General features: G+C 46.8%; 1 protein-coding gene across 1 annotated transcript in view; it reads right to left on the reverse strand.

Annotated features, from left to right (window-relative positions):
• Positions 1 to 657: 657 nt before the first annotated feature.
• Positions 658 to 26,586, reverse strand: part of HS6ST2 (heparan sulfate 6-O-sulfotransferase 2) — a 129,011-nt gene continuing 103,082 nt past the window's right edge. Inside the window, exon 2 of the mRNA XM_069867322.1 lies at positions 658 to 2,370. Coding sequence (XP_069723423.1) covers positions 1,668 to 2,370 — 703 coding nt within the window. The 3' untranslated portion in view covers positions 658 to 1,667. The remainder of the gene's footprint in view (positions 2,371 to 26,586) is intronic.

Raw genomic sequence — 26,586 nt, forward strand, 5'->3', positions numbered from 1 at the left:
CCTAAGATGTTTTTAAAGCCTCCTGCCCCATTTAATGTCCCCCTGCCCTCTCTGTGTATAGAATATTACAGGCGAAAGGCAATAGTGCAAGTGAGCCTTGTAAGCGTCGTGTGCATCGGGACAAAGAGCATCCTTTTCGGGTGCCTCCGTCGCCGCGCACTCGCCCCGAGATCACCATTTAGTGCCAAGCCCGGGAGCGCCGCAGGCTACATACAGAATTTCTGAACTTGCTGAATGTATAGCCCAAGCCTTGCAGAGGTTTTTTTTTTTTTTTATTTTTTTGCATAGAGATTTATAGAAGCCCCTCGCATCCCCTGCCCTGTCTGCTCTCCCCAAGCTGAGGGGCTGTAGGTGAGCCTGGTCCAGCTCCGGCTCCGCAGCCTGTGCCCAGCAGAGCCTGCTTGGGAGCGCACTGCCGTGTCCCCGTGCATCATGCAGCCTTCTCGACCTGTACAACTATGGCTATGGTAAGATTTGTTTCCATCTTTTTCAGTCGTTGCTCAGTCGTCATCGCTAAGAAGGGCTCAAGAGCATAGGAGAGAAAAAAAAAAAAGCCCTGGTCTTATCTGGTGTAGCAAAGATTTACTGGAAGCAAATCCTAATTCAAGTGTAAATCTACTTCTTCCATTGAACAATTCTCTTCATAATATTGCTGGGATTAGAGAGTTTTATGACTTTTTAAAGACACTACACAAATATCTGCAACATAATTTTATCTAGTTTATACCACCAATTATTAAGGAATGATAAATTCTGCATTAAGTATTCTAATGGGTAAGAAAGACTTAAAATCAGACACTGTCACAAGATCATAATTTGGAAAAGGCTTTATGAAACATGAAGATGTGCTAACTTTTCCAGAACATTTAAAATCATACTGCCCTGAAAAATTCTGGAAACAGTGTCTTTAATATTGGCATTAAGTTCAGAAAAGTATGTATGTCTTTTTTTTTTTTTTCCTTTTTCTTTAATATGAGATAGACTAAGCTTAAAACTCTAAACAGCAGTAGGTAGAAAAAGTTTAAAATTTTAAATATTTATATAACTAGAGAAATTACCTCTATTCCCTTTAAAAGCCAATATTATACATAAAACTAGTCAATATTTTTTCTAGACCTTTATTGTTCCCTTCGTCGTCCATTCATTAACTTGGTAAATATCATAAGCAGTCGGTGCCCTTGAAAACACATTATTAAAATAAAATTAAGATAAAATCAAAGGGAAAAGGTTTAGCTCATATACTGTATTGTGAGAGTATGCTAAATGCTCATTATTAGGAAATGAGTTTGCTTCCCAGATAGATTTCAGCCGAGCATCATAAGCACTTTCCAGCATCTCATTTTGTACTTATAACTAATTTAAAGATTTCTTTTCCCTTTCTTTTAAATAAACGTCCAAGCAACCATTTCCGATGAGCCTACTTGGCTCCTGTATTTCATAAATAATCCAACAAACCTAAAAAGGACAATTTAATTACACGCTAAGATTAAGTGTTCCACGTACAGTACAACATTTACTGCAAAGGCAACTGCAAAGGCAACATTTTAACCTCTTTTATTTCAAACCCTTGAGAAGCGTAATTTGTCTGGACTGCTCCATCGTCTCCGATTTCTGGGTTGGGTTGGGTTCTGCTTTGCTTTCACAGTCACGGAGGAGCCCCCCTGCCCCTACCGCCGCCACCGCTCCACGTTCCCTATGTAGTCAGTGCTGGAGCTGTTGTCTCCCTGCTCTCTCAGACGCGCTTGCTTCGCCCTCAGGATCTTGCGCTGCTCCTGGCGTTTCCTTCGCGCTTCTTGGTGCTCTTTCTGCCGCATGTACTGGTACCGCTGCAAGAACAGGTCTTTTGCATAATCGTACAATTCCATGTCTAAAAAATTGAGGGCCTCGATACGCTGCTGAGTCTGCTCGTCTATCTCCACGCTGGAGGCCCTTGTGCTATTGTACTGCGTGAACGGCGAGATGAAGTTCATGTTGAAAGTCTTCTCAAAGAGATATTGAGTCTTTCGCTGAAACTCGGTCAGGCCGAAGAAGGCCATCCGCTTCAGGTTCTCCTTGGCACTGTCTAGCAGAACCTTATTTCTCTGCTCCTCGGGCATGACCGACAGGTTGTAGCATCCCACCAGGCTGAGGTCTGAGAGCATGCGGACCTGGCGGTTGTTGGCGAGGTTGTAGGGGCAATCCATGAACTCCTGCAGGGAACAGCCTGACCAGTCGTCCCCGGTGTAGCAGCTGGGCAGCTCCTCAGTAGTTGGGGACCGGCCATCACAGACATGCAGGGACGCCTTCCACGTCGCTCCTCGCTGGACGTGGCGCCATTCGCTCAGGTAGCGGGAGACAGGGTCACGCAGAATGGTGATGTAGTAAAAATTCCTGCCAAGGGGAGAGGAAGGCAGAGTGTTTAGTCCCATGCACCTCAGCACACAGTGCATTAAAGTTCAAAATCAATACAAACTCAGAGATGCACTTAGGAGGCTTTCAGGAGCCCGGCTACAGAGTGCTCCTCTGCACGCTCATCTCTCCGGGGTGAAAGGCAGCTAAACAAACTCTCTGGGGACAGCGGGAAGGGTCATAGCTACCAAGTTTTGCCTTTACAGAAGTGGAAGGGACCCCCAAATTACCCTGTATGTGGCTGTCCATGTGGCAACGCGCTCCTGATGGTGCCTCAACTGATGCTCTTCCCAGACCCTGGGAGAATAATTCACCCTCCCAGGGCGGAAGCCTCAGCCCAAGGAGGGCACAGATAGCTCTGTTTTGGTTTTTTATCTTTAATTTCCTTGTACAACAGAGCTGGACTGACAAGTTTACGTGGTCTGCAAAAGCTGCTCGTGCTACCTTTCCAGGTGGGCAGCCGTGGGTCTCAGCTGTGTGAGCCCCAGCGCAGCGTTACGCCTGCGACAAAGAGATTTCCCACATTTCCTTCCACAGCCCAGATACGGGATATGCTCAGAAGCCCCAACCCACTAGCACTGAAATGAGGGATCTGGGAAAAGCCCATGCAAATCCCATTTTATCCTCCTCATACCGGACTGCAATGATGAGAGACAGTGAATAACAGGAAATTAAAGGATGCATTACAGCATTTTGTAAGAGAAAACATTTCCAAGGGAGCTGCTGGCTTTGGTTCAGAGCAACAGGGGGGTGGCACATGCGGGGGACGTGCTGCTGCAGGGAACCCCACTAGACTGCCAGCTGGAAAAGCTGCAAGCTCAACCTTATGCATCCCACTAGGAGATGACTCTGGGTCACACATTAATATCCGCTTTCAAACACTGTGTCTTCCACCACTGGCAGCCTGAAGCCATACAGACCGAGCTCTTTGCACCTCCTTTCAAATGACCACGACCTCAGCGATAATGCCAGAGTTACGCTGTCTGGATACGAGCGATCTGCTTAAGTAAATGGAATTAGAACAGCTCAATAGGCAAATTCCCCTGCCAGGGAAGGCCACTCTTTTGGGACAGGACACTGAGGAGCGTGTGAGCCCCCAGAGTGCAATCACCATGTCCTCAGTGCTGCTTAAGGAGGAGAAGGGACGTTCATTTGCTTTCCCGAGTGGCATTATGACTGGCCACCCTGCAGCCAATCTTTTGTTCCCTCTGGTTTCCTTTGGCAGAAAAGCCACTAGATGTCAATGTTTTACAGAGAATTGTCTCTGGGTGGACTAAAAAGCTAATCACAGGCAGGGAAAGCATCCAACAGTACAGGGGAGAGGAAGCCTGGAGAATCACCATTCCTCTTCCCACTTAGAGCATCCAAGCTCATAAATGATTAAATGAAGTACAATAAATTTGCAAAATCAAATAAAGCCAAGGAGCTCAGTAGAGTATCAGTGGCCGGACACAATGGCACCTCCTGCTCGGAGAGCTGCGACACTGCAATCAGCATGACCCCCATCCTCACGCTCATCCTGGCACTGCTGCCACCCCTCTGGCTCCGAGGGCTTTGGACACAGGTTCACACAGGGGGAGGGAGCCCAAGCCTCCACCATGATCCCAAGGAAGTTACTTTTTCCCAAAAGTGCCCTTAAACATTTTCACAGTGAGAGCTGGAGTTAAGAGGGAGCAAGGATGAAGCTGACTTTCATGCTGCTCAACTGCAGCAGCCACCAACACCACATTGTCCCTTGCAAAGGTAGGAAGAGTTTCACTCTGTGTCATCTCAGCAGGTCTCTGGCAGCGCTGCAGAACCCAACCTGACAAAGGGAAGGGGCTTTCCAGAAGCACTGTCACCCCAACCAGCCACTCTGACTAGTAGGAGCTGCCCCTGGTCACGCCTGTGATCCCCGACACCGGGAAAGCGAGCAGCTCTGGGCCACACTCAAGCCCCTTCTTTAGCTCCTGCCAGGATTCATTGCCCTTGGGTCCAGTTTACTGGGTACTAAACCAAAAACCTGACCCTCAAGCAGTAACAACTTAGTGCCATGTAATGCTAACCTCTAGCAACAAACACAAAGCACGAGCCTCTGCTGAGGGAGGAGGCAAAAGCAAAGCTCCGTTTACCCCAGAGCACCTTGCACAACCTGGCCCATCAGCAGTTCGACAAGGCTGGGAGGGGAGTAGGGTGTGGGCACATGGCTAAGGGAGAAGGCCAACAAAACCATATGCTTTAAGGTCGTCACAGTAATCGATGGGGAGTTAATGCAAGAAAAGAAACAAATCCTGAGCCAAGATCAATACGGTGAGCATTTTATCATAGCTCAAACTCTCCAGCCGCTCTCCCTTTGCGCTCCTTGGTCACAGGCAGTGACAAAGCGCCTCCCTTGGCTGCTGTTGTAAAAACAAAAGAATGAATAAAAACTTGTATGTTGGCAGAAGAAACAGCGTCATAATGGATCACCATCACCCCAGGTGGCCAGCAGCCTCATCCAGGCAGATATGTCCATTAGTGCCTGTCAGGGGAAAATGCTGCAGTCAAGGGAGATCAGGGAAAGGAGGCCAAGTAAAGATGCTCACTGGACTCTGCAGTGAGTGTGAAGGTGTCTGGGCTCCCTCCAGCACCCCACGCTCGGGAAGGCAGCCCATTGGCAGGGCTGCTTATGGAATGCCCCAGACAGAGACCATACTCCAACTGGCCTGAGCAGGGCTCCCAGCAAATAGGCTCATGTCTATGTATACCACGTCCTTACGTCACAGATGAATCCCGCTTTCACGATATGACTTACAGAGATGCTTTGTCAGCTGCTGCACCAATCTCAGCTATTTTGTGCATTTCTCCACTTCTTAAGTTTCCCCGTTAAAGCTCTACCGAAAAAAGTGCCATCCCTTTGGGGAACACCAGCTTTTGGGTTTGCCCCAAGCCACTCTCATCCAAGTTAGAAATCACATCAGCTCCAGAAAAGCAGCCACACTGCTATGCGTTTATCTGAACTGAGCTTCAAAATGTAACAAAAGCTTTAATGTGTTGTCAACTCAGAGCCGTGCCAGAGATGGATTCGGCCATCAGTGCTTAGAGCATCCTTCTGCTGCAGCTGGGAGGAAGACTCAAAGCTTTGCAATTATTTTTAGCTCTGTACATAACCAGCTTGTTCTTTCTGCTGCCTTAACAAAGGGGTGTTGAGCTCTTGCCCATTCCTTGAAGCTTGTGCTTCAGAGCCTAAGAAAACAGGTTTGCAGGTAGAGCTCAAACTTTACTGTGAATCATCCCTCTGATTTAAAAAGGTGCACTCAACAGAAACACGGCTTTTCTGATAAAGTTGAGCAGGATGTCTCTGAAGCAGAGAACAAAAGTATCTTGCAGGCAACTCAAAAACTAGGTTGACCCCAGAGCCAACAGGAACGTGTGATCGCGTGACAGTCACTTGCTCTTGGTATCTCCCTGCATGCAGCTATTTCTCCAAGGAACACGGGGACAGAACAGTTTGACAGTGCTGAGTTTGCTTCCCGTGCTGCATCACCCACCCCGGCTTATCATGTCACTGCAAGGTTGAAGCCCAGAGCGTTTTTGGGAGCCGTGAATTATTTATGCATGATCCATTACCACAGAAGAGCTCAGGAAAGGTCAGAGGTTCCCCTCAGATAAACACCCAGCTAACAGCTTGCATCATCCACCAGGGTGTGAAAGTTGGGCTTTCTTGGCACTACGACACTTCTGCCCACGTGTAGGACACGAAAAACAGGAAAAAAGCAGAAGCAGGCAGGGTGGAAGGCAGGGATGGAGAGAGATGTGTGCTTGGCCTCCCCAGAGACGCAACAATGCCAGCCCTCACGCTGTATTTTTGTGGCACAGCAGCTACCACACCATCCCAGCATCAGTGGTGCCAGGAAAGCCGCATGGCGAGAACTGCAGTGCTCTGACTGACCCAGCATGGTCACCATCTCGGGGGCGGTGGCGCTGCCGTGAGAATGTCCCACAGCCATTGCCAGGGCACTTGAACAACCTGCATGGTCATGAAGATGCTCACTCCTCCTGCTCCTGCACGGGCACTGCCGCCCCACATCAGCATCCCAGGGAACCCACGCAGGAGCAACGCATACCAGGTCGGGGGCACAGTGCAAGCCACTGCCTGACATATTTTTGCCATGAGATGACTTCTGCTAAGATAAAATGTTTTTTGTTGAAAGGGAGCAAGAAATGTGTGCTGCCAGCGGACCCGCTTTTAGCTGCCCAGTTCCTCAGCCTAAAGCAACCCCCTCTCTCCTTTCTGCACAGCCCCTGGAGAAAATACAAAGCAAAGTGAAACCTTGAATACCTCCATGAATTTCTCTGAGGGTTTTATTGAGACTGAGCCATCTACTTGCTTTAAAAGGTAAGTCTCTGGTCACATAGTACACCCGTGCCAGCCCCTTCCCCATCTCTGCCCAGCACAGGGGCTGAATGAGAGTCCTTTTTGCCAAACTAACGATCGTTTTTTTAAAAGCATCCTTGTAGCAAGCTTCTAAAAGCAATATTAAAGAAAAAATAATAAATTGAAGTGAAAGTAAGGAGGTGTGAAACCCTAGGGGATGACAGCACTGAGTAAAGCCAGAGGCTTCAGAGCCCAGAAGAGCTGCCAGCGAAGGGACACGCAGACCCCCAAGCTGTGGCGCTCAGGAAGCTCATCATGTGCAGAGCTGCTCTGCCGAAACGAGGCGAGGAAGAGGTGACTTTCCTCAAGCATCAAAATGGGTCAGAACCTCCCAAAGTAAGAGTATATCTCATCCCAACCCAATTGCCCCGGCTGTGCAAACCAGGACTGTAAAGCGCCAACAGCCCAGGCGATGTAGAGAGAAAGGAGTTAAGGCAAAACTGAGGATGGAGAGTGAGGGAAAGGCTCACAGCTCCCTTGCCTCCTAGACCACAAGAGGCCTGGCAAAATGGACCATCAGCAGATCAGCATCAATCCTAAGGATCAGAGAGCAGAGGGATGTGTGGCAGCGACACAGGGCTCACCAGAAATCACCGCACTTGCTCCCAGGGCACTCTAACCCTGACAGAGAGGCTTTAAGCAACTGCTGTGGGGTCCCAACAGGTGCCTTTTCCATAAGGACCACAACTAGGGCTGGCTGCAGCTCAGCGTGTCCAAGTCCCTTCGGGTCAAGACTTCCACTAGTGCCAAGGCCAAGGACTATCGATCCCTACCAGAGGACAGAGGCTGTTTAATTGCTCGTTGAGGCAGAGGGAGGCTGGAGGTCAGGTGCTGGCAGCTGCCATGCCTTCAGCTTAGAAACCTGAGCCTGTCTTGATGGAGCTATGAGGTCAGCAGCTGGAGAGGGGAGCTGAAAGCTAAATATCCACTCACCATTACATCCATTAGCGTATGGATCAGTAGGTGAGGGACTGAGTGACCTTTCCCCATTTCTGCTGATAAAGGAGGCTGTAGCAAGAAGGACTTTGTAGGCTAGAGAGGGGGAGAAACCTATAGCCTTTGTACAGGGAGCACTACAGCCCCACGAACAACCCTACCTCCTCCTCTGACTGTGCCCGGGGCCAAGCAATCCAGGAAAACACAGATTTAGCACAGGGAGAGTCTACAGCAACTCTCTGTGGCCAGCTCTTCGCGGCCAACTCTTGGTGGGACAACTCCAACTCTTAACACTAACCCTAAGTTTGACCCTAACCTTAAACCTAAGCCTAAGCCTAATGCAAACTCCAATGGCTCCCTGCAGACACGTCCCTGCAACGAGTTGTCTCTTCCCAGCAGAAGAACAATAGCTATGCTTTCCAGGGAACATGCTGGGGCAGTTCCATTCACCCAGCAAAACTAAGACTACTCTTTAAGCTGGCTCACGCACACTGATTTGTATCTAGGTCAAGCTCATCCAGATGGCAAGCCTGGCTGGGTTGGTGTGGAGATGCAGATGGGTTTGTGCAATGAATAGGAGGCAATTCTACACAAGTGTCTCCATTTTGTTGGGCGGAGATGGGGAAGGAAGGAAAATTTGGGAAAGTTTCCTATCCTGGGGGATTTTTTTCCCCCCAGTCTATGGACTTTGTGGTACCTCAGCAGGGCAGCGTGAAACCAAGCCATACCTCAGATGAACATTTTGAAAGGCAAGTTTCCTCTGAAGGGGCAAGGCCAAAGGAACAGATCAGATATGTACCATGTCCAGCAGAAAAGCAAATAAAATTAAACAAACCGCTGCGGCAGAGATTCTGGATATAATGCAAAGGATTAAGGACTGAGCTACTGAAAAAGAAAAATAATCATAGGGGTGGTGCTTCGGCACCAGAAACAATGCACAATCACCAGAACCGGCAAGCAGCACAAGGACAATCAGCGTCCTTCCCATCCTCCCCATAAACTGCTCACGCCTCTGAATAAAAATCACTGAGCTCATTTATAAGAGTAGTTGCATACTCCTTTTAAAAGGTGTGCAATCTGGGCTTTTTTTGAGTTGGCAACTTCTCTCACACAGCTCATCTGACCAGAAGAAGATGCTCCTGCAGGGTGGTCCTGTATATTGGTCCAGGATCCCATCCCCATCTCCACCACCGCTCCCAGCAGTGAACTGAAAGTCTCCTGCAGGAACGCTCCTGTGCTCCTCCACCACCCCACAGTGCTCATGAAATGTCTCCACTCGGAATAATTTGACAGCAAAGTCATGGAAATGATGGAAGGTCAGTAACGTGAATGGTGTGAGTCTCACATTTCTTGCTTTGCTCTTAGAAACCACCCCCACATGACTCTGTAGCTGCCGATGGATTTTAACCTTTGGCAGAGGGTCTCCCCACCGATCAATCATGCCCATCATGTCTATACAAGAAGTCAAACTCAATTACACCATGCCAAGCACCAAGAGTGCTTCGCTCCCAGTAGGTGAGGTTAATTCCCATCAAGAGTGGCCCACTGAGAATTTGATTTGCTAATACTGCAAATTGTTTCTCCAAGAGAAATACCCCTGCTGCCTTATTTGTCTGTTTGGAGATCACTCAGAGAGAGGAAAAATGCTCTACTGTGACTCATCCTGATCCTTAACAAACTTTGTCACCCCCAGACAAAATTAAAAGGAGAGGAGTTAGCATCCCAGCAACAACCTCTCCTGCCTTAACCATGCAAGCCTGGAAAACCCCTTCAAAATGGGAATACCTTTTTCCTGCCGAGAGCTGTTTCAGCAGCAGAGCTTGCAGAGATGAGGCCAAAATATTTGGCAAGCTCAGTGATGCAGCGCCAGGAATCAAATGTTTGCATCTACTCCGTATCGGTCCCAGATGCTTCACAGCAGTGATGTGGATGGCAACGGCAGCAACCAAGAAGAATCACCTGTGGGCTTCTGGCAGTGCTCCTCTCCCTGCTCCCAGCCCCACAGACAAGGGCAACGGGTCCCATCTCAGAGCGGGAGAAGAGCAAGGGAGGCTGTTGTGCTTCCTGGGATGTTCAGAGGCAAGTTCTCACACCCGGTGACCCACGGAGGCTGGCCTGGCTGCCTCCATTCCCACAATCTGCAGCCTGGCCACCCACACTAGGTCCTCCTCTGCTGCAGTTGCTGCACTTGCAAGGAGGTGAGCACAGAGCAGGTCTGCTCCCCACGTCCTCTCCCCAAGGAACCCAGTGCAGCTCCTGCTGAGCAAACAGACCCAGGGCTGGGACTTACTTGTTCCTACAAGACCTCTCTTCATTCAATCATTTCTACTAATCTGAACTTCCAGCTCCACCTTATCCAAAATCCTAAGCACAGCAAAATTTAGATGAACAAATGACTTCTCCATTAGAGAAGTGAAGTATAAAGATTATGGGGAGAGACAGGAGGAGAAGAAACACTTTTCTCCATGCTAGTCTGCAAAACCATATGCACAAGGACTATATTCCTTTACTCCGGGTCTCAGGACGGCACTAGAGAATCGTACCATGCATTAGCTCCAAACAAGGCCTGGGAGGAAAGGAGATAAGTATTTCAGAACTGTGAATTAAAGCCGTTAGCGAATGTAAATTTACATTTCCTCTAAGTAATCATTATGTTTTCACTCCTATCAGCACCCAATGAATCACAGAGATGTTTTGTCTAGAAACACTAATGGTGGGGGTAGGAAGCCAACAGCCTACCCACAGTAACGGCAGCAGGAGGAAAGTGCCAGAGGAACCCATAAAAAGGAGCTGGATTTCTCAGGAATGGAAATTACAACCGATATCAAATAGGAAAGACTGCAAAGAAGCTGCATGTCAGGTACAGGGGAAGACTGTTTTTTGCTGCTTGAGGTACACGTTCATATATGTGCAGGTATGGCACATGCACACAAAACCACTGAAAGTAAGGCTTTAAATACATAAAAAATAGGCAGCCTCCCCACACGCATGCTCCCAGCTACCCTTACACACAAACTAATTGTCCACAGCATCGCCTGCAGAGGGGAGAGCTGCCCTGCAGATTTGCCAGAGTGGTATTAATTTCATAATTGCCTGTATTATTAAGATCTCTGCAGGTTACCCTTGCTCACAACCAATTCAGCAGAAACAGTGGCCTTTCTACTTATAGAGGTTTTTTTTTTTTTTAAGTGGTGCATAAAAAGAGAAGCAAGTTTCCATTTTTAGACTCGGCAAACAGAAGAGTGACTCAGCCGCAAAAGCCAGTCCTGGATCCACCGCCTCCACCCCAGAGTCTGGTATAGGGAAGGGTGGAAACGTTGGGCAGAGGGGCCTGGACCCACCCCACCTGCCTGGAAAAGGACCAAACTGCCCTTTGGAAACATCCATCTCACATCACAACCTACCCAGAGCAGCAAAGCTTCCCACCTCATTAGCATAATTATAAGATAGAAGTATCAGGATAGTGGTGCCGAAGCTTCTAAGATGCACCTGGGAGGTCAAATCCAAGAAAAGGAGAGAGAAGGTGGTAGAGCAGCATCAGTAGTATGAGCGAAACTAACCTTGGAAGCATGCAAGGTCCTGGCTTTGGAAAGTGCCTTTCTTGCTAAGGGCGACTATACCTTAAAAAATAGGATGCGGAAAAGCCAAGGTGTGAGTGACGCTGTTTCAAAAATCAAGCTCTGAAGCCCGTAGAGTACCAGTAGTACCTTCCTGCTCCTGATGCAAGGAGCCATCCCCAGGAGCTCACATCTCCTGGAGCTGTGGCACACAGCACCTTCCAGGTGTGGTACAGCACCTCCCCATTCGCAGAGCTAAAAAAGCACAGCACACCTCCCAAAGAGAAAAGGAGGCAGAAAGAACTGGTGAATAACCACAGGACGTTGCTATAAAATCAGATATTTACAACAGTATTTACCCTATCTAAACGCTGTTGCAGGAATTGGTTTCAACTTGTAACTGATATTTTTGCGGTAGAGAAGATAGCCTGCACTCCTTAAGCAGTGGTTTACAGACAGGGAATAGTGGCAGTTTTTCATTTTCCAGAGTCCACTCACCCTTCCAAGAATCTTAATGCCTCATTGATTCATAATACAGTACATAAAGATTTCATTTTTTCCTGCACACAGTGATATATTATGGAGGCAATCTATTTTGCCACTGAAAAGTTTGCTTAGTAGAAAAATTTGGAGTTTTGACATTCAGGAAATTACAGTCATCTGTAAAGCACGATTGATATGCCAAGGCTAACATTTTCATTGCACTTATGGAGCCAGTATAACTATGCTAAAATATTTATTATATTTAAAAAAAAATCCAGGTTCTTGTTTATAAAAAGCGTATATTTTGTATAAAAGAAAAAAAGCTTTATTCTTATATTCATATATGTATTTAGTTATGTCTTAAACGCGCTAAGCCACATACTCTTTGACCAGATGAAAATGCTTTCAATAATTTAACAAACCCAACACTTCAGGCAGTCTCTGCTGTGTCCTGAGCGTGCAAGCAGAGGGGCAGGAGCTGACACGCGGCTGTGCGGAGCAGCCCAAAAGCAGAAATGTGACTCAGGGGCTGCTGTGCTGAACTTGTCCCACGTCCCTCAGCGCCGCGGGCACTCATCCTGCCACCCACCGTCCACCCAAAGGTGTTGGTGAAGCAGGTGACAACTGAAGCCCGTGCACCTCACTTGCAAGTGGTGGTGTTAATCTGATCTCGAAGCAGGAGGGTGTGGAGGGCGCCCGCCTCCCCTTGACACACACATTTGTCTTTTTTATGAAGGTACAAACACGTGTTTAGAAGTTGTGATTTAGCATATTTCTTGAGCGCCTGCTGCGATTCCCAATCGCTGTTTGATTTGTAGTAACTCCCAACTCCTCCGTATACAGAAGTACGGACTGTTGAACAGCCCTGCCACAAAAGCTGGAGAAATCTTGGAGCTCTCAAGAAAAGAATCACACGATCAGCTCCAAGTGCTCTGCGTATCTCACAATGGGGAATTAACTCCAGAGAGGTATTTATAAAATCATTTGTTACCATATCAGAGCTCAATCAATTCTCTTCAATAATACATAAAAGGAGTAGGTTTGGCTCATGTAAAAGAATGTAAGGCTGATGTTAATTCCTTCACAAGTCATTTGCAGATAATCTTCCATATGCCAGTTAATATATGCCATGATAGGTTACATGTAAATGCTCTTAAAAGCTGGAGTGAGGATATATAGCATATAAAAAAGGCATGTTAATGCAACTTATACTTTGCTCATCATAATAATGGGGCGTACAGAAATCCAAGGAAAATCCTCTGCAGCTTTCTAAAATTTTGTCAAAGGCAGGCATCTACTGAAAATGTCTTTGAAATGTAATTAATGAACTGATACTAATATATTCTCAGCCTATTGCTAAAAGAGGGACTGAAGAATGGACAACATATTTACAGCTGCAACTTGCTACAATTTTAATTTCAGCTTTCATTGATTTCACTCATCACCACGAGACCACATAATGAGGAAATCTGTATCAATTGAAAATACCAAGTGCGTTCCTGCCCCATTTGGGCACTTCAGTAATATCGCGTAATGGAAGGGGATTCTCATTTAATTGAACTGGAAATGAAACACATATTAGCTAAGAAAACTTAATCAGTGCAATAATATTAAAATGGGCCACTCAGACAAACTATACTGATTAAGTCACTTGCAAACATTTCCGTAATCATCACTGAGACTTGTGGCGTTAATGATTTAAACTCACTTTTCTACTCCAGGGAACAAAACTGTAATTTCATAGCAGACAATAAGAATATTTTAAACCCTCTCTCACATATTACAATATGGTCTTTTGGCAGAAGCACCGGACCAGATCCTGCAAGGACACACCCTGAGCTTTGATGTACTAGAAGGTTTGCATGGATGCTGGGATGGCACCAAAATGTTTGATGTAAGCCAGGAAACAGCCTGGAAAGCACCTCGCTTGCTGGCGAGCATTTCCGAAGTACTTGCTGCAGTTCTTCATCTTTAATCTTGACTGGTTACTGATAGCACACACCGATGCACCATGAAGCTGTGAGCTCCAAATGTCTCCCGGCAGACCAGGATTTAAAAAATCTTATTCACACATAGTTGACATAACTGGATTTAAAATTTTCATGGGATAGCAGAGTGCATGTCTAATAAAACTCTGCAGATACATTTGTTGTGTCAAAGCTCAGCTGGGAGGGGTTTTATATCAGCTAAGCAAGCAAGACTTTGCCAACATTACAAGATGCGCAGAACATCCCATTTCCCATGTCCACTAGCTCCACCCTATATATCAAGCAAAAGCATATTTTACTTAGTCTGAATTAGTTAAGATGATGCTCTTAGAAAGCCACATTTAGGGAAAATGCCTTTTATACAACCTTGAACCAATGCAGGGATGCGTCCATTGCGTTGTGCTCAGAGGAGAACCATCTACACAGTTCAAGCGTGTGATACGCCTGTGAACCAGAGCCTGAGATGACAAAACCTCATCAGATGCTTTCCCAAGGGTCAACGACAGTGCATTCAGCACAGATATCAGCTAGGACACACTGCATGTTCATGTATTTCAGCTGCCTCCCATACCATTAATTAATGCAGCATTAAGATATTCAAAATCCTATTTTAGGACAGCCAAAACCAGATTTAGTTTTTGCATCTTTTCAGTGCCACAAAGCAAATTTCAGACAAATTGGCAGCTGGACTAAGGTTACCACAAAGGGGAGATGCAGCAGCCTGGGCCAGACAAGGAGAGGAGCCCAGGTGTCCTCTGCACCAGCCGAAGGGCTGGAGGAAAAAAAAAGTCTTGCTTAGGTTAGCTCAGACACTCCTAGAAACAAGCTGACTGCAGCTGAAGCCAAAGCTATCCTACCACTGCCAAGAAGGAGACCGGGAGAGGCACCATCAGCCCAGTCCCAGCATGATCAACCTCAAGCAAAATAAACCATGGATGGTAACAGCCATCCAGGGTTATTAACTGAGATTCACAGCTCCTTCCAAAAGGATCTGACACTGTTCCCATCCCTCCACCTTCCTCCTCAAAATAAATATATAAAAAAGGGCAAAACATTCTGCTCTATGAGCAGTGAGAGATGGTTCAAAACAGCATCGTCCCTATCTGCGATCAGCTCTTGAATGATTTTCAGAAGCCACAGTTCTACTCCTCCGTGGATTATTCTGGCTAAAAATGTGTGTGACATTTTAATTATCAAGTACAAATGTTACTGCAAGCAAGCAATGAAACAGATGGTGTCCTGAATTTTACAGTACAGCCACATTTTCCAGCTCAAATTTACACTTCACCAATCAGCGAGCTTCAAGTCCTGCCTCTACTGCATCTCCCCTACCCACCTGAACCCCTGCAACCCTTTTGGTGCTGGGAGCACAGCTTTGGGAGTAGAAACTCAGTGCAAGCTGTATTCTTCCAAGGAAACACACACCATGTTTCCAGTGAGGAAACAAAACTGAACGCAACTCCATACACCCCAGAAGCACGGTACGTAGGTAGCAGGAGAGCACTGTCAATCCAGCTCAGACAACACACCAGGAGAGAGCGTGCGTCCAGCAGCCACTGGGGAAGAGCTGCAATAGCATCCCTGGAGTCCAAGCAAGAAAGAGGGTGAGATTTAGTTGCTCCCCACAGCTGGGCTATGCCCCGACCGGCTGAGGAGCACGTGCTGCCCTTGCTGAATGGGCTCTTGATGTAACAGGCCGTGGCCAAACCTAATCTCAGAGAGCTTTCCTGATACTCCTCCGCTCCATTCATCTCCACTACTGCAAAGCGGAGCCTCTGCTGGACCTTACAGCATCAGCGCTGTAATTACCACAAGAAAATGTTTTCTGCGAAGGTGTCCCAGAATATAATACGCTGAACATTTCCACTCGCCGCTCTCAGCACCAAGTAATAACCCTTTCTCTCAACATCAGCACCAGGCTGGCTTCCAGCTAGGTCTGCGAGGACCAGCACCCCTCCCGCTGCACCCCCTGCACAGACAAATCGCTGGTAACACCAGCTCTGCCTTCACGACTCACCTTTGTGCAGACATCCCAAAGATGTGGAAGATCAGACATGGGAATATGCTGCACGGCACAGCCTCTCTGGACCCCAAATTCTTCCCATTTTGGTGTTTAACATATCTAGGTGCGAACCTTCAGAGGTGGAGGGGCTGACACCAGCTTTGCAAGCAGCCACTGATGCTTGGCTCCACTTGCTAGTCAGAGAAGTGTTTGTCACGGAGGCTTTGACTCTTGCATGCAGATTTTACTAGCTGCCACCTCATCCAGCAACACGTTGGCATCCAGAGAGGAAGATGGCAAGGCTTGTGGTGGTTGTCTGAGCCCACTTGGAAAACCTCTTCTTAAAAAAAGCCAAACAGGGTGCTTGCAAAGCTGGAGGGACCCAAGGGCAGCGCTTGCCTTGGAGCTCAGGTGCCTTCACAAACACTTTCCAGTGAGCCCCTAAATGCTCAGGTAAACTTGCCTGGGTATTTGGTTCCCAGGGAGAGGAGCCAAAGCACCAGCCAGTATCACTGATGCTGGGGTACACAGTTTGGTTTGCAGCAGATCAATGTTTTCTCATTTGAACTCAGCAAATGGGTGCTCCAGAGCATGATGAAGTGTGTCGCAGAGTAGAGTAGGTTCTGCTCTCAGTCACACCAGCAGCTGGATTGCTGCAATAAATAAACCTGAAAATCAACTGCCTGAGCAACAACAGCCTCTTCCTAGGTGTCCAACCCCGGAGGGGTTAATCTAAAATAATCTAATTTCTTCCAAAATTGCACAAAATCCAATAAGTGCCAGCCAGCAGTGTCTCTTCCCATTTAGCAGATTAAGAAACTGTGCTCTACCAAATTTATCTGAACAATTCATTCCCACAAAATTACACTGGGTTTTGAACCTGAGGTTGGTCTACTCCAATATGTCTGTGGGCTGACCTATCCACTGAGGGGCTAGATAAATGCACCACCAAATGCCACTTGAGTGGGGCTTTTTGGCAAAGCATCTGAGCAGGGATGTGGACGAGGGCAGTGGGTGTGAAAGGGTTCGCAACAGCAGCACCTTGGGCCAGGGCTCAGGCACAGCAGTGGCACCTTTAGCTACATCTCTGTCATCCTGTCATCAAAACAGCAGCACCTCTGTAACTCATTACAACATACTGAGCTTGGGCTTCTCTTCACATTATTTTAAACGAAATGACACTTTCTCTAGACACTTAAACGCACCCTAGTCTCATCATATCAATGCAGGAAGCATATTTTTCCTGTTTATGTGAAAGGTGATATTGGATGCATCATACATTGAAATCCTTTGCTGGCTTCCTCTCTCAATATAAATAAGGGGAAAGAAAGTCAGAGAAGATAGATTTTAAAGATGTACACATACGCATGGCCGTTTTCTAATCTAGAACATTATTAAATTCTTTCATATATTCATGGAGAATTGCAAAAGACTGTGGCAGTAGAAGTACCATCACTCATACTTTTCCAGAGCAAGGACTAGCGAGCTTTTCTTCTTAATAAAATCTATATATTTAAACAATGTCTGTTTGGCCAAGCCCTAGTTAGTACTGGCCAACAGAAGTGGAACAGACCTGCCTGCAGATCCAACCCAACCAGGGCAAGACTAAGCAACAGATCTCTCGTGCTTGTCAACACTTTGACCTTTTTAAGGTGATGAAGTGCTTTTAAATGTCTGCAGCTTCCAAAGATCTGAACACACTCTACCGAAAATATATCACGTGCCCCATCCAGCCCCTTCCTAGCCCTCGGAGAACTGAATCCAACCAAGCCTTTGCAATGTTACTCAAAGGCACTGCAGGAATCTTCTGGCTTGCAAGTGATGCTAAATTCATCTAAACAGCTTTATTTATGAGTGGTGTTACATCCCGCTTCTTGGGGAGACAGATCTGGCACTAGAATTGCCTTTTCCTGCCTGCAGAAACTGTAAGTCTGCATCAACATTACACAATTATTTAGATAGCTCTATGGTAATGTCTATGTACACCAACCCCAGTCCCGCAGAATTTGCATAGCAGAATTTTTTATCATGCTTCTTAAAGATTAATAATTTAAAGCAAGTTGTAACTATGCCAAGATTTAGTCTTATGTTTTCATCACTGCTTTATATTCTCATAAATATCCAACATTCCCAAGTACATAGGAATCTGAAACGGTATTCAAGAGGAAAAACTGCAACCAATATATCTTCCGTTTATGGAACTGAATGTAAGATCATATTCAAAGTGCTGCATTTACTGTCTGATTTTGAATACATAAAATATATAGCCATTACAAATTCACCTTTCACTGCAAAGCTTTGTTCTTGTAGTGACATAACTCATGGCCAGATTAGAGCCCTAAGTATGGCTAGACCGTTTTTCATCTTCTCCATTCCCACAAACAGGACTGGGAGAGACAGGTCGTGCTCTCTATCAAAGTTGCGCTTACCACACAGCAATATTGCAACACGTCCCATTAGAGTTATGTCTGCTGAGACTGTGAGCACAGACTTGGCTGCAGGCACCTCCTAATGGAATTACATAATTGGAGGCATGTCATCTAAATCTGAACAAATTGGATTCCCTTGTCATGCACTATTGAATCAAAACAGAAAGAACGCTCCATGCTGTTATCTATGGTAAACCAACGGCAGCAAATCCAGGATCACTAAAATTTGATAATGTGATGTTTATTAAAAATAGGTGATAGAAAAAAAAAAGATAAAGGTTTCATGTAAGGCACGCCAAAATCATGTTGCATGCAAAAGATGAGCTCAGCCGACTCTGGTTTCACACTGGGAATTATATTAATGTTTTAGGATGGTTGAGATGTTAAGGAGATGTAACAGCAGAACTACATAAAGCTGGTTGTCTGCAGCAGCGAGGGATGCGGAGACAAAGACTTTGGGCAAGTCTTTCCACTAGTGCTGCATCTGGAAGAAGTGAAACACCACCAAGGTGTTTTCCGAGCCCCCAGCTCTGCTGCCGGTCCCTCCCCTGTCCAGTCTGCAGCGGTTTGGCTGCATTAACATTCACTTCTTGTAATCAAATTCTCCAGCCCTTGTAATTCATAAGCATGCCCTGCTTTTCGTTTACAAGTATATCAACTTTAATTTGGAATTACTGAAGGAATCACAACTAGGGAGCAATAACTTTGAGTGCACTGAACTGCGCATTCAGGGCAAATTTTCACTGAGCGCTCAGCTCGACCTCCAGCTCTGCACGTATGAAAGAACAGAGACATTAATTACATTACCAGAATCACTAATCAGCTCATTGCATCTTTACATTTCATCAGCTAACTGCTGGTGCAAAATGAGAGGCTTTTTTTTTCCCTCTAATTCAGCTCTTCAAGCCTCACCAGGATATTTCCATGTGCACATGGAATGCATTCATTAACAAAAACAGTAAGAAAAAAGAAACTAAGAAAAAAAAGAGTTCTGATGCCTTATAGAATCTGTGGCTCTTCTAGTTTAATTAATTGTGAGAACACTCAGGCTACCCCATCCACACATTAGGGCGTCTCAAGGATGCAGCCAGGGCATCTGAGGCAACAGCGTGCAAAGAGCATCCCAGCCGTGGTCCAGCCCATGGCACGGAGGGTTCAGGTGATGGGCTGGGAGGTCTGCGACAGCAAGAGGGGTTTATCTGCAGCACAACTCCAACACGGCTAGTGCACTGCAGAAATCAGATTTTCAGATTTCCAACACCAACAGCTCGCGGCTGTCTCTGCCCCCCACCTCCAGAAGTGCTGCGTTTATGCAGTAGGTGTGCCAAACGCCTATTTATATTCGGTGTGAGGGAGAAATGCTGTTAAAAATCACCAAATTACCTGAAGTTGTGAGAGCACACAGTGCACAGCAGGGGGAAAAGCATTAACTACCTACAGAGCTCTCCCCTCATAGATCAACAGTGAGAAGAGTCGGCTTAATATTTAACTTTGCACCCCCAGGGTCTGAGCATTTTCCCCTGAGCCGCAGTGCAGATCACAGCACTCGGCAGCCCAGTGCTCGCCCAGCTCCAGAAATATGTAGTCCAGGCTCTGCAGCCCCTTGCAAAAGCAACCACTGAAGAGCTGTACCCCTAAAATTTATAAGCCTGCGCAATTCTCAGTTAGTCTAAAGGGCTACTAATCCACATAGAGGAATGAACTGCACGAAGAAGAAACAGTCCTTGGCGAACATTGTGTTTTCAGCCAAGTAGGTTTCTCCTGGCCCACCAGTGGAAGCAACATCCATCTCACCACCACCTTCTCAGCTGCTTCTGCACTGAACTCCTGGGGGGCAACTCTGCAACAGAAAGTGATAAACGTAGTGGGAATAGGGCAACGTTCCATGGTGGGGAAAGAAAACATGACATAAGAACCCATGTTCTGGATAGGACTTGTCCAAACGCCTCTTCAAAACCACTACGTGGTCCTGGTTCACTGGCTCATCCAGTCCAAAATATTGCACTAATATTTAGCGACATTTCTAGATCTAAACCGAGGGAGAGGGAAAAGAAAAATCACCAGCCAGATAAGTATTTTGCAAGAGTTGGCAATGATTTGCACATCTTAAATCTAAAGATTACGAATTACACTGACACCACTTGATCTCTAAGCATCCTTGGGATTAAAGCTGAGCAGTTTAAGTTTCTCCAGCAGGAACACTGGCTGTGCGGATCGCCCACCCCAGCACTGCCCTGCAGGAGCAGAACTGGGAGCTGCACCAACCTCCCTGCTTTCACAGATCTTTGCTCAGCTCGTGTCTTGGAAGCTGCTGCTAAATAAATTGAACAGGATGTTTACCCACTCCTATCAAGCTCAGGGAATCACAAGAGTCAACTGACCACAGCATAAACAACACCAAACGGGATTATTGGTTGCAGCATCCCCAATTCTTTTATCAAACCATCTTTTGTTAATCTGCAGCTTCAGCCTTTTCTGCCACCGAGTTGTGACCTTCCTCCTCACATGCCCATCTCCACAGAGACAAGCTCTCCTCTTTGATGGCAGTGCTTCGCTCTCATTGACCAAAGAGATCCTCTTATGTGACTGTGGCATACACAGAAGATCTGAAAGGCAGCCTAAATTACATGATTACATCTTCACATCAAGCGCCAGACTGTCTTGAAGCCTTAGCACGTCTGGTTGCACAAATGACCTCAACCATGTTGCTAAGGCTGAGTCTTTCCAGGGCTCGATGCCACTGTGCTAATACTCTCGAGTGACACAAGTGACGCCAGCAGACAATGCGTGCTTGACGCAGCAGAGAGGCTGCTGTTTTGGCTAACAAACCAGGGAGTGAACTGGGGACCTCCTGGATGGGTAACAACATACATCTTCTTTGCATTAGAGCAGCAAACTGGCCACTGTGGCCCCTTACTTTGCACCAACAAGGACAAAGTCCCCAGAGTATCTAGATCATGGAGGGGACATGAGAGGGCAACGGGACATCGAGCAACAGCAATGACCTCAACATGATGGCAAGGACCAATTCCAATATCTATCCAGGTGGAAAATGCTGGCACACCTGTCATGACCCTGTACACCCACGCACGCAACATCATTAAAATGAGTATTTTACCTCCCGGACTATATGATGCTCCTGCTAGCAGTAACGAACACAGCTACGCTCATTACCTGGCAGGCAAAACCACAACTCTCTGGGGCAGCTCCAAAATTCAGAAAACTCTACTCACCTACAAAAAGAGAGGTTACGAAGCTCATTCTTGCACTCAGTCTCCTTTACATTAGAAATATCAGATTGTAATTAATACTTTACAACTAGTTAATAGCACTAATTAATGAGTTAGACCAAGGGCAGGGAGCTAGGAAAGCAGTGGTTTTGATAGCCATGAAATGCACTGACAAGAGTCGGTTGGGAAATGACTCCTTTCTTTTGGGAGATTTTACTAATTTGATTTTCATCCAAAAAAGCTCTTGTGAATCCTTAATGAAGAAATTATAAGAATAGAGTGAAAAAACTGCTGCCTGATACTCCTACTGTCATCCATGCTTCCCTCAAGGTGATGCTGCCAGGCTCCACGGACAAGCTGGGGTACGCACAGGAGAGGGATGGCACACGTGCTCCTCCCAACACAGAAGTGCTTCCATTAGGGCTTACACCTCTTTAAAATCAACCAACCACAAGACACAAAACCCTCAGAAGGAAGGTCCTACTGGTGCTCATAAGGATGGTTTGCTTGGAAAGGGCCATGTTAGAGTCAGGGTCCACACACTAGCATGATGCTGATCTGCAGAACAGAACCATGAGAAATGTCTTCCAGAGTCCTCACTCTGTCCACGGGACCCGGAGGAACCTCATTTTCCTCCTTCATGGCCAGGGCAGCCTTGGTACCCCCTCAGATGTTAATTTGGGGATGCTGTCAGCCCCACTAGTGATGCCATGGCTGGGAGCACACTGGAGACCCAGACCTGAGACAGCCAAGGGCTGGGGAGAGGTGGGTATCTGTCCAGGGTCTGTTGGGGCCTTAAGCTGTCAGAACAGCTGGTCAGAATAATAAATTAGCACCTAATTAGCAGCAGCGTTAGCTGCAAAACACTGAGTTAATGGAACATAAAAAAAGACGACAAAGAGCTGCTGCTGGGAAAGAGGAAGGTTGCTTTAGAAGCTGTCAAGGACATGCCTGGGAAGTCGAGGGTTTAAAAAACCGAAGGATCAACAAAGGGAAGCTCCCCTAGTCCTTACCCAAAGGCAGGATTTGTTTGCCCCGCAGGCAGCTGCCCTCAACACTGGTTACCTGGACTCTCCCTAGCAGGCAGAAGAAGGGGCTGCAGCTGAACTGTCTTGAAATGGCATGCAAAAGAAAAAGGTAAGCATTTAGGATGCAGATAATACAGTCAGGGCAAATATTTATTGGGTCAATAGTTGCTGGTAAGAAAGAGAAGCTATAAAGTGGCGATAACGAGGAATAATGCTGCTACAATGGGAAACTGCACTAATGACTTAACAGCTCTTTGCACCTCTTCATAAAAACCTCCTAAGGGAAATCTCTTATTCAGTGCTGAGGAAACAGCGGTGTAAATCGTCTCTCCGCTACATCTGACCCACCTCAGCACTTAGAGCAGCTGCCAGACCAGCTCCCTCCTTGCCTTACTGCTCTTATACCCTGGTTTTGCCTCCCTTCTCCAAGCAAGCAGCCATAAATACTCCCCCCCCCAGCTTCACAGCAGGTCCCAGCAGTGCTGATGGAGCAAAGCATGAGGACAGACCCTCCAGTAAGCTCGGGGACTGCCCCAGTAGGGACATCATAGAATGCTTTGGATTGGAAGGGAGCACGAAGGTTATCCAGTTCAAGCCCCCTGTAGTAAGCAGGGACATCCTCAACTCAATCAGGTTGCTCAAAGCCCCATCCAACCTGACCTTGAATGTTTCCAGGGATGGGGAATCTACCACCTCTACGAGCAACCTGTTCTGGTGTTTCACCACCCTCAGCAAAAATATTTCTTCCTAATATCTAGTCTAAGCTTCTCTTTTAGTTAAAAACCATTACCCCATCTTATTCATTGTTACATTGCAACTTGCACCCTCCCACATCAGCAACATCCCCCAAGTCCCAGCTGGTACTTGCCACGGGACCACGCACGCAACGCAAATGCAGAATAAGCATCTCTGCTAGGTAGGAGACACTAAGGACACAATTAAAAAAACCCTGTCGTTTAACTGTCTTTAATTAATATTCCAAACTACATGTAAGCCTTTAACACACAGCAGGAACATGGTGAAAGATTTATGAGATTGGTTCACTTTTCATGAGTGCTGCCTCGGGTCATCAGCACAAACTTATCTTCAGCCTGTGTACCAGCAGAAAGCCAGAGCGAGAGGGGAAGGGTAACATCTGCACCAATATGATGTGACCTACTTTTACAGTAATATGAACGCATATCTGGGAAAAAAATGCACCCTCTAAAATTTTAAGGGAGAATTATAAATCAGGGCATGACAGTAAACAAGTAATTTGTGAAGTCGTACTGTCTACTCAGTACAAACAAGAGATTCATCAAATAATAAAATAGTACTTTAGAAGAAAACAAGCACAATTATTTTATAATTATGGCTGCTCCAGTCTTCTAAGGGCAGGAAACCTCTGTACCTCCATAGAATCATAATCAAGACTCATCAAAGTCCTGTAAAAGCAAATCAATATCTGCTTTTGGCAGGACAAGTTAATTAATACCTGAGTGCTCTTCTGCATGCCTTCCTGGCTGTCAGTCTGAAGGTTTAAGTACAGCTCTTCCTAAATGCTCCATAAAAATAAAAACCCCTAGAACCACTGCATCGGTGGGTGACAAAGGATGCCACGTCCCTGCATGTCTAGATGTATGGGTACCATGGGCTGTGCTCCTTTTCGTAAAGGGCAGAGATATCCATGTATTTAAAATCAGTAAAATGCAATAGACTCTATGCTCCTCTGGATCCTTTTCTCCATCAAAGGGCTTGGGGGGAGATGACTCAGAGCCATGCAGCTAATTTTCTGGTTTATTTATCACCACATATACAGGGTAATCAGAGCCTTTTTACCAGTATTGCTCCTGCAGAGCTGGTCCACAGTTACATGTGGTTATCGAAGGTGCTGCGGCATCAGACACGGAGTGGGAGAGCCGGTTGTTATCAGATAACTGACTGCTGCCAGCAGCAGTGGGTTAACTCTGCCAGAGACTTTGGAGATGCCTCTTCATATATTGGCAATCAGAGTACAAGCTTTCATCCTGCCACGGCAGATCCACTGGAGCTCTGTGCCATTTACTGCATGCCTCTTCCTTCTTTTTTTTTTTCCTTCTTCTTACGAGACCTTTAAAACAGAGGTCTTGTCTGCTCTCTATGATTAGCAAAGATCTCGCAGCCTCCCTGAAAGAGCAGGGAAAATTACAGCCAAGAACATGACAGCAGTTAGATGCCCAGAGCAGGAAGGAGCGAGACGCACTCAGCAGATTGCTTTGAAGCAAAAGCTCAGTAAAACATTATTAAACTTATTTTTAGCCTCATTTCCTTAGAAATCAGCCTCTCATGAACACACTGTCTCCCTCCCCTCTCCCCAGCCACCTCATAATTTTTTAATCGGTTCTCTTTTCTGAGACTCTGCTGTCAAATTTGGGTGGAAGATAAACAAGCATTTGAGAAGGGGTGTAGGGGAAAACACTCAGCTGGCAATGGAGAGCAGGCATCGCCGGGAGCTGCGGCAGGCCTGACGGCAAAAGCGCCTCCCATCACCCGTGCTTGAGATGAGATGGAGATGCACGGTGACTTTTAGCATAGAAAGCTGGAAGATGCAGCAGGGGCAGAACACAGAGGCATCGCTCAATGGCTTTGCTGAACAGCAGCATTCACCACTTCCCAAGAGCGCCAGGGACGTTTTACAGCCCTCCTGCCAGGAGGAGCCGATATGTCATCTGAAATCAGGCATAAAAACGGGACAAAGTTGCAAAAAGCCAGAAGAGCAGGAAAAGACAGTTCTGCCAAGCGTCACTGTTGATGTACTTTTATTGTTGTTTAATAGTTTTCTTGGATCAAGCAACTGAGAAGATCCAAGGATGCAGAAAGAACTGGCTGTTCCTGTCTGCAAAAAGGCATCAAAACCAAAGGAGCAGCTCCTATCAGAAGAGTGCCTGCTGGAGCAGGGACCAAGCCATAGATGCTAGCACGTTTGGCTGCGAGAAGCAGTTTTTCTTCACCTAGTTAGCATAGTCTTCAACTGTGTCAGTGTTACTAAGAGGATGGGGAGAGATTGCAGGCTATTAAGTTTCCATAGGTCTAAGTGGTATTAAAACCCATCTCTGGAGTTCAGGTAAGTGGCTGGGTAAATATGCTCCCCAGCCCAATGCCGCTGGGTCCATTAGCCAGTGCTACCATCAGCAGAAAGCAGAGGGGAGAGCGATCCACACAGATGCTGCTGTTTATCAGTCAGCTCTCCTTTCAGAGCAGTCGGTCTTTGAGCAGACGGCTCGGTGACTGCACTGGGTCCCTGCCCCAGCAGCCACCCGGGCAAAGCGGATGGTCAGCAAAAGGCTCCCTGGGAAGAGGTTTTGCTGTTTAAACCCTGCACACCCAGTTGCAGCCTTTCTGTTCCTCAGAGTGGGTTCACAACACAGCCAGACAGGCTTCACGCTGCTTTTGGCTGAGGGATGCAATGGACATCACTGTGCCATTTAGCATCTGTTAGGGACTTTGCTTCAAACACTTCTTTGGCAGATCTGGTTGAGAGGCTCACTTTATCTGAGAAGCCTAAGGAGCCAAGTATCCTGGTGCAGAGCTGGGTGACCCAAGACAGATTGCTATTGTGTGCTGTTTTCTGTCCCAAATATACCTCTCCATGCATCCCACGCCCAACCAGGGGGCCTGGATACACCTCCCAACCCCCTGGGGTGAGCGGAGGGGGTTCTCCCCACAGGTACTCACAGCAGGCAGCTCAAGAGGGATAAAACCCACTGTCGGCTCAGGGCTTATTTCAGAAGATGCTTTGTGCACCCATGGCTCTGTGGTGCCCTAGGAGCCAAAGGCAATAGGAAAGCTGCCACTGTGCAGCTCCAGTCTGATAAACAGAAATCTCCAGCCTCTTCCAGGTCAGTGCATACAGCGATTGCTGTTCATTCCCAAACCCAAATTTTGCATGAGAGTACAGAGCAAAAACAACATTTTTTTTTCTTTCTGGGCATCCTCCTTGTCTCCCCTTTAGAGGAACAACAGTTACAGCACGTGGAAGAAATGGAAAGGCACAGGGGTCCTGGGCAGCCCCAGGGTGGGATGAACTGTGAAGATGAGCAGGGGAAGAACCACTGATCCCCTCAGGCCAGTGCAGACTACTTGCAACCCTGCCACTTCAAGCAGACTTCCAAGCAGGCTGTCACATCTCAG

The sequence above is a fragment of the Phaenicophaeus curvirostris genome, chromosome 13 (assembly GCF_032191515.1).
Source record: "Phaenicophaeus curvirostris isolate KB17595 chromosome 13, BPBGC_Pcur_1.0, whole genome shotgun sequence".
Classification (NCBI taxonomy): domain Eukaryota; kingdom Metazoa; phylum Chordata; class Aves; order Cuculiformes; family Cuculidae; genus Phaenicophaeus; species Phaenicophaeus curvirostris.